Source organism: Mastomys coucha, unplaced genomic scaffold (genome assembly GCF_008632895.1).
Source record: "Mastomys coucha isolate ucsf_1 unplaced genomic scaffold, UCSF_Mcou_1 pScaffold18, whole genome shotgun sequence".
Taxonomy (NCBI): Eukaryota; Metazoa; Chordata; class Mammalia; order Rodentia; family Muridae; genus Mastomys; species Mastomys coucha.
This window is the reverse complement of record NW_022196900.1, coordinates 113351936-113359882: the sequence shown is the minus strand read 5'-3', so window position 1 is coordinate 113359882 and position 7947 is coordinate 113351936. Positions and strand designations below refer to the sequence as shown.

At 51.2% G+C, this 7947-nt stretch overlaps 1 protein-coding gene across 4 annotated transcripts in view; it reads right to left on the bottom strand.

Annotated features, from left to right (window-relative positions):
* The window catches only part of Cep104 (centrosomal protein 104), a 31732-nt gene that overhangs the window by 19734 nt on the left and 4051 nt on the right, over window positions 1-7947 (bottom strand). For all 4 annotated transcript variants that reach the window (XR_004121221.1, XM_031379654.1, XM_031379656.1 and 1 more), the window contains exons 2-8: window positions 7172-7323; window positions 5000-5173; window positions 4492-4630; window positions 3273-3335; window positions 2945-3030; window positions 1084-1252; window positions 654-812 (exon numbers count right to left, since the gene is read on the bottom strand). Coding sequence is in view for 3 of the 4 variants with exons in the window: in XM_031379654.1 (XP_031235514.1) it covers window positions 654-812; window positions 1084-1252; window positions 2945-3030; window positions 3273-3335; window positions 4492-4630; window positions 5000-5173; window positions 7172-7284 (903 nt within the window). In the remaining variant the exon portion in view is untranslated. The remainder of the gene's footprint in view (window positions 1-653; window positions 813-1083; window positions 1253-2944; window positions 3031-3272; window positions 3336-4491; window positions 4631-4999; window positions 5174-7171; window positions 7324-7947) is intronic.

Sequence of the window (7947 nt, the reverse complement as noted above, 5' to 3'; positions counted from 1 at the left end):
GTACTCTGCACTGAGCCCCTCTTCCTCACCTGTACTCTGCACTGAGCACCTTCTCCCTCACCTGTACTTAGGACTGAGCACCTTCTCCCTCACCTGTACTCAGCACTAAGCACCTTCTCCCTCACCTGTACTCTGCACTGAGCCCCTCTTCCTCACCTGTACTCTGCACTGAGCACCCCCTCCTTCACCTGTACTCAGCACTGAGTACCTTCTCCCTCACCTGTACTCAGCACTGAGCACCCTCTCCCTCACCTGTACTCAGCACTGAGCACCTTCTCCCTCACCTGTACTCAGCACTGAGCACCCTCTCCCTCACCTGCCATGTAGTCATCATCTGCCTACATGAACTATATCATTAGGGATAGAGTGTTTTGCTAGAAGTCTATCTCCATCCAATCAGACTATTCCAGTGGATTTCACATCCATGGTACAGGTACCACACCCCATACAATATAGAGATCAGTCTGGAGGGATCCCAAGGCCTTGATCTTCCTGACTCTAGCCTCTGTGAACTCCAGAAGATCCCATCACAACAGAGACTTGCTGATTGCTCAAGACATGGAGCACCTGCCTGGGCCCTCAGGGAGACTGAGCACAACCTTATCAGCCCTTCGCCTTCTCCCACATGCCCCCACCCTGTGGCCCGCTCTGACCTCTGGCTCGCCCTGCAGAAGGCCATGTAGTTCCAGCTGTTCGTACACCTGGGCACGGTAGCGAGCCATCTGCTGTTTCTTCTCCTTGGCCAGATCGTAGTCTTCCTTCTCCACTGCGCAGCGCTTCTCCACCTCATAGCGCCCTAGGCGCTCACCGACCTACAGCACACAACGTGGGCATCCGCTCTCATAGGACACGCGTAAGTGGGGGTGGGGAGTCTGTGCTGCATGCTGTCTCAATACCTGGCACTCAGGAGCCCCACACAGCAAAAGCCAAACCCCCACAGGAGCAGTAGCCTCTGGCTCACTGACCCACACGCTACCTGCCTGGGCCTCTGACTCCATCTCTGCTCCTCAGCCTTCAGCAACCCTTCTGGGGTGGAGCAGGAGACCCAGCCTGGGGGTGAGGGCATGTTCTCAGAAGCTATACCTTCTGCAAGTCAGCGATCGCTTGCTTCAGTTTCTTTGCATGGTCATAGCGCTCCTTCTTGACAGCTTCCCGTTTCCTTTCATCCAGCCTGCGGATGATCTGGGCAACTTCGGGGTCTTGGTACATGTCAAACGCCAAGTCATCAAGTGGAGAGATGTAGTCAGCTCTCCTACGGAGAGAAGATGACCCTTCAGGTCAGGAGAGCCAAGAGCCCATGCTGAACACACAGGTGAGGTGGTGAGAAAAGGGTACAGAGCTGTTCACAGGCTCGCCCTCATGAGGGAGGCTGGTCAGGCTGCAGCCGTGAGCTCCTGGGGCTCCTGCTCCTGATGCTTCACTGGGCTGCACGTCAGGCAGGCCTAAGGTACACTCAGCACCCACGACCTGTCTGTGGTTATCACTGTTATTCTTAAATTCTACAGCACGGCAGGAAGTACCTTTGTTTTGGGTAAGAAGGTGCTGCAGTAGCATGTGCCTGGCCATGCCACACACATTCAGGGGACCAGTTTCAGGGTCTTACGTCTGTTACCTCAGCTGCATAAAGTGACCCAAATGCAAGCTGTGACTTGGGTATTTTATATATAGGTTAAGTTTATATAAATTTTATCTGTCACAAAGAGTTTAGTTGGAAAACTTTAATAAGGTCAAATGGGGCTGGGATGCATGCTGTATTTAAAAACCCCCAGGCTCCCTTCTGTTGCTCCCCATCTCTAATCAGGGCCTTTGCCTGCCAGCCCAGTGACTGAGACCTCGATGGGCATCCCTCCCATCAGTAACGTAAGGCTTCACACAGAGCACATTAACTGTCAACACTGTGCTTGCAAGCCTACACCACGTTTCCATGATGTCCCAGAAACCAATACAAAGGTTTTATTTTTAAAAACCACACACACACACACACACACACACACACACACACACACACACACTTCCCGTGATGCTACAGTCAGGAACACACCCACTCTCATGCAGTAGCACAGAGCCAAGCTGGGTTCTCACACAATGATTCTCAGCACTAACACTCAGGCAGGCTTCTCACAGCCCTCTGCCTTCACAGAATCCTGGGGGGTAGGCAGGCCAGAGCAGACACACCACTAAAGATGGAAGCTGTACTGGCTGGTTTTGTGTGTCAACTTGACACAGGCTGGAGTTATCACAGAAGGGAGCTTCAGTTGGGGAAGTGCCTCCATGAGATCCAGCTGTGGGGCATTTTCTCAATTGCCCCTTGTGGGTGGTGCTATCCCTGGGCTGGAGGTCTTGGGCTCTATAAGAGAGCAGGCTGAGCAAGCCAGAAGAAGCAAGCCAGTAAAGAACATTCCCCTATGGCCTCTGCATCAGCTCCTGCTTCCTGACCTGCTTGAGTTCCAGTCCTGACTTCCTCTGGTGATCAACAGCAGTGTGGAAGTGTAAGCTCAATAAACCCTTTCCTCCCCAACTTGCTTCTTGGTCATGATGTTTGTGCAGGAATAGAAACCCTGACTAAGACAGAAGCTCTATCAAAGCACGCATGGTGTGCTGTGGCTGCTTTGTAGGCTCAGGGTTCAAGTAAGGCAGAAGCCAAGGCGTGGCCACCAGGAAGGAGCTGACCAGTGGTGACAGAGGTGACAGAGGTGGGGGTACTTGGCTCTCCACATGCCTGAGAGCTAAGGCACGGCAGACAAGGTCTCACTGTTCTCAGGGAGCTCTGCTAACTTTGGGCACACAGACCTAAGCCTCTCTGAACAACAGCAGTGTAGGTGTACAAGAGGCACACTTGCCTTAATCTCTGCACAGACACAAGACAACCTGACCAGAGGCTCCTCTGCTCTTGCCTGACCTGACTGAGGAGCTGTGAAGTATCTTGTAGAGGAAGGGGTCTTACCCAGCAAAAGTCCCATCTAGGGCTGGGTCCTCAGGGTTGTGAGGACTGTGGCCCAGGTAGTGGTCGATCAGCTTCTCTCTAGAGGTCTTTGGGAACAAGGGAACAAAATATCTTCTTAGACTCTCAGCAAACAATGCACACAACAAATCTTAATTTTACAACTGCTTAATAGAGAGGTGTCAGCAAGGCTCAGTGGTCCTGGCCTTCTGCATGAGCAGCTAAAACTCTTAAGGAAAATGGCTGCTAACATATCTGACAGTCATCATAGTTGTATGACGGCTTCAGAATTGATACATTTTGTGATGAGAAATGAATCTTTCATACTTACAATATTGCTCTCATCCCCCAGATCTGCGGGGTCTCCAATGATATTTATTGCAACCAAAGCCACCTAAGAAACAGTTATATCATCAGAAGTTAAGAATGAAATGTCTGAGATGCCTTCGCCCTCTTGCCAACTCTTGCCTGTGGTGTCATCAGGTCGGATGGTGCATTCCCACATGCACTGCCAGTAAGGGCCACACTACCATAGAGAACGGAGGTGCTCAGGAGAGTCCTGCTCAGGAGAGTAATGCTCTACCAGCTATAGTTCGTAGGTCTCTAAATAATTGTTGCTAACCAGGGTGAGTGTGCAGTCCCACTAACTTAATGCAGCCTGCTTCACCCAGCTGCGACTCTCACCTTTCCCCCTTGGTGGAGGAGTTGCTTCTCTTTCCCACCCATCACTGTGGTCCAAGTTCCTAGTCACTTCCTACTGCTGGACACATGCAGATGAGGTGGAAGGAGAAAAAAACCTTAGAAATGATCGCTGCAGTTTCCCATGAGGCCACGCTACAATGGATCTTGTGACATAGCCATGTCTCACAGCTCATTTGCTGGTTTGCTCCTGCTCTCCTTGGAGGGGAAGCGAGTGGTATAAATGTGCGTACCCACAGGGTTGTTTGGACAAACTTGATTTCCTTTTTCAGGGTAGGATGGGGTCCTGGGGATTGAACTCAGGTCCTGGGCATGCTGGGCAAGCACTCTACCACAGAGATACAGCCAGTTTTCCCTATTTCCAATTCATTCATCGAAAGGAAGAAAAGGCAGCAGTGTGGCTTAAGCAGGTGGAGAGTGTGTGCTGCTGGGCCAAGCACTGGCCTTGGGAGCTCAGGCCCCAGCTGTCATGCTGCCAAGGCAACAGGCTGCGAGTCAGTCACATATGCTCTCAGCACATGAAAACACGAGCGGGGCACAGTCAAGCTAAGTGCACGCTGGTGACATAAAAACTCTGAGAGTCTTTGTGCTCTTTTTTTATCTGAGTCTGGTTCAGTCACAGAGGCTCTTGTATGCCCTGTAACCATGTGCCCAGCATTGCCATATGGGAGAGCCTGGGTGCAGAGAGCAACAGCCACCCCTTCGTCCACTCCTGTGAGAGCACCTGACTGTGCATGGACGAGAACACCTCTTACAGGACTCTCTTACAAAGCTGTGGAGCAAGGGGTGCAGAGGGCAGGGCATGGGCTGTGCTGTCAGGACAGAGCCTCAAGCACACACACAAATCTCACCTGATTATATATGTTGTACTTGTTGGCGTGGTTTTGGTGAAAAATCAGCTTAAGAAACTGCCCCACAGCATCCACATAAACAGACTTGAGTTCCCGGGCTTTGCAGCCTGTCTTTTCATTATCACAGAGGGAGACATAGCTGAAAGGAAAACTATGGCTGAAGTACAGTTGACAGAGCCATTCCCACTCCCACCGAACCCCACAGGGCCTGAAACAAAACCTAGGGACCTTGCAGGCTCCAACCAACATGCTTGAGAAAAGCCTGTCACCCTAGAAGCAGCTGCTGCTGAACCCCACAGATGTGGAGTGTGCTGCTGAACCTCACGGACGTGGAGCTGAACCCCACAGACGTGGAGCGTGCTGCTGAACCCCACAGACGTGGAGCGTGCTGCTGAACCCCACAGATGTGGAGCGTGCCTGTTAAGCATAGGTCACAGCGGCCAAGAGGCACAATCCACGGAGCCGTCACACTCAGTACACCACTATACACCTGTAGCTTCATTCTTACCCCAGTCTGCGGAACCGCTCTGCTTGGTATGGCACCAAGTACTCAGGCAAGCTTTCACTGATGTAGAACTCGACTTTACTGGAGATCATGTACTGGTGAGCGAGTAACTGCAGTTTTCTTATTCGACACCTCTCTACCATCTGGAGTACGATTTCTTGTGGAAACTGGCAGAATCTGAAAGCAAACACGGGTTTGGATTTCTGAGCAATGGCTGCAGCTTTCCTGTCTGCCTGCTTTCAGGCAGGGGAGTGTTAGGCCCAGCATGGCCGATGTGGGGGAGCCTGTACCTGAATGGAAGACTTCCTTCCTCCTGAAGCCTGGATCTAAGGCTGGTTGGCCCTGCTGGCCACCTGTAGACCTCCTCTCAGGCTGCTAAGACTAATGGCTGAAGTGGAACTTTAAGCTGATAAAACAAATCAGCCATTCTTATGGGGCTGTACAAGCAGGCCAGGGAGAGCCAAAGGCTTCCCCCAGAAACCTGAGCACTTAAGGGAAGCACTTGCTTATAGGATACCAGGCTGTCAACTTGTAGGAGGCGACTTCTGGTTGTGCTCGGTGCTCCACGGGCAGCTGAGCCGAAGCTTCTAGGTTACGCAGGATCTGCCCACTGCAAGAGCACCACATAAGACTTGGCTAGAGCACTACTTCTGTCAGCAAGGAACCCACACAGAAGGCATGGCCGTGACTCAGCAGTAAGGGTGTTGAAAGGACACACTGACATACATTAGCTGGCAGGCACTACAGGCATGTGGAACAAAGGGAGTGCTGAAGGATGGGGCAGTTAGGGAGGGCCTTCACTCCCCAAGGATCAACATCACTGCGCCTGGGGACCCATGTGTGTGTGTGTGTGTGTGTTTGTGTGTGTGTTGTGTGTGCATACACATGTGTTTTGCCATTGCTAGCTAGGCCTTTCTTTCCCCCATTCCACTCAGCAAACCTGTAACTGTGTGAGGCTCCTATGGGTCTCTTCAAGAGTGGAGCCACTTCCCCCAACCTGGGGAGCACAATTAGCCTGGACACCATTAGCACATGAGCTACTTCCAGGACTTCATTAGCCCTGTGCTCACCTCCCAGTTCTCTGACTTCTACAGCTCTGGGTAATGCTCTCCCACTGAGCTACAACCCAAGCCTGCCATCCTTATCAGATACACGGACAGATTGCTTTTGAACTGCTCAGTGAGTGAAGGTTGGTGCCTGCTGCCAACCTGAGTCTGATCCCTGGGATCCATAGGGTGATAAGAAAGAACCAAGTCCCACAAGTTGGCCTCTGATCTCCACACACACGAAGTTGACACACCTAGAAACTGAGACTGGTGTGCAGGCTCTCGCCACCAGCACACACCATGCTCTACTGGAGTCTCGTGTTCTGGAGACTAACTCTGGATCCCGAGGCTCTTAGGAAGACTTACCTCATCCTGTAAGCACCACCTGTGCTCATCCCTGTGCCCGCACCATGAGCATGCTTTCTGTACCTCATGCTGACAGCACCTTGCCCATTTTGGTGACAGTTCATTTAAAGAGACATACCCTTTCCTCTGGTATCCCCTGGAAGCACGTTACTAAAATGAATACAGTTACGACCTTAAAGAAATATCACGCCAATGGTGAAAGTACTATCTTAGTGTGATTGGCATAAATACCACTGCACAGGAAGCCCCGCGTGTCTCTTTAAGAACCTTCATGGAATCGTAGGGCAGACATAGCCAACGTTGGAGATCGGCAGAGGGAAACGCAAAAGAGAGTGGAAGTTTCCCCTTTTGAAGCTTAAGGGAGGCAGGAGTCCACCGAACAGGGGAGCTTGGGAGGAAAGTGGGTGTGGCTGGGGAACTAGCCTGGCCTCACTGGCGGCACTTGCATTGGTAAGTGTAGAGGACAGTGTGCCAGGGCAGGGTGCCAAGAAGCTCAGCACCCAGAGCCCCAGCAAATGCCCTTCTAACCCATCTGCTTTACGTCTCCTGATCCTCAGCTCAGGCACGGAGGGGAGGGGGCTGCTTCCTGGGTCCTCTCAGAAACTCCAAGAGAAAAAAATGTATTTTAATTTTAATGATTTAATTTCGTTTTCACTGAAATACACCATACAGCTGTCTAGAAATGCATTTCATGTTTTCAGATCAGGAGGAATAAAGCCTACCATGCATTTAGACTCAGCCCCGCCCCTCAGCCCAGCCTTACTTTGGTGACCTCCACCCACTGACAGTCGGTGCGTGGATCATCAGTTCCCGGGCACTGAAGCCATCTTCGTGTCCTGAGGAGCTGACCACTACAAATCCAATCTTGTGGGGCATTCTGCACACACTGGCTGCTTAGAAGAGCAGGGACGAGCTCTGTGAACAAATCCAACTCAGGGTTAGATGTAGCGTCACTTCATGCCATACACGGTAAGCCACAGAGTACTCAGAATCACCTACCCCTCTGAAAAGGCTAGTGTGTCTGCTGAACCTTTTGAATAGACGCTCTGATTCTACTTAATGTACCATTTAATCTTTTTGGATTTTTCCTGAAAGTCTGGCCTGTGCTGCAATCTGAATTACACCCTTACCTTTGTTGCACGTGATTGTGACCTGACTGGGGTCTCTGCAGATGTGATCATATTAATGATGCCCTATTCAGGGGAATCCAATGTGGCTGGTGTACTTTTAGGAAAAGGAAAAGGATCTGGGATGGGTGTCACTCAGGAATACTGCTTGCCTATTGTACAGAAGACACATGCATACACACACATACTCCAGAAACACGCATGCACACATACACTCACACACTTGCACCAAACAACCCTCTAATAAGCACATGCAAGAAGTGGAGGCACAGACATACATAGGGTAGATGCTCCATACAAACTGAGACTGGAGCCATCAGAAGCTAGAGAAGGCAAAGGGCCCAGCTCTCAGAGGCGCTTGTCTCTGCTGTCACTGTGACACTGGCTCTCAGAGGCGCTTGTCTCTCTGTCA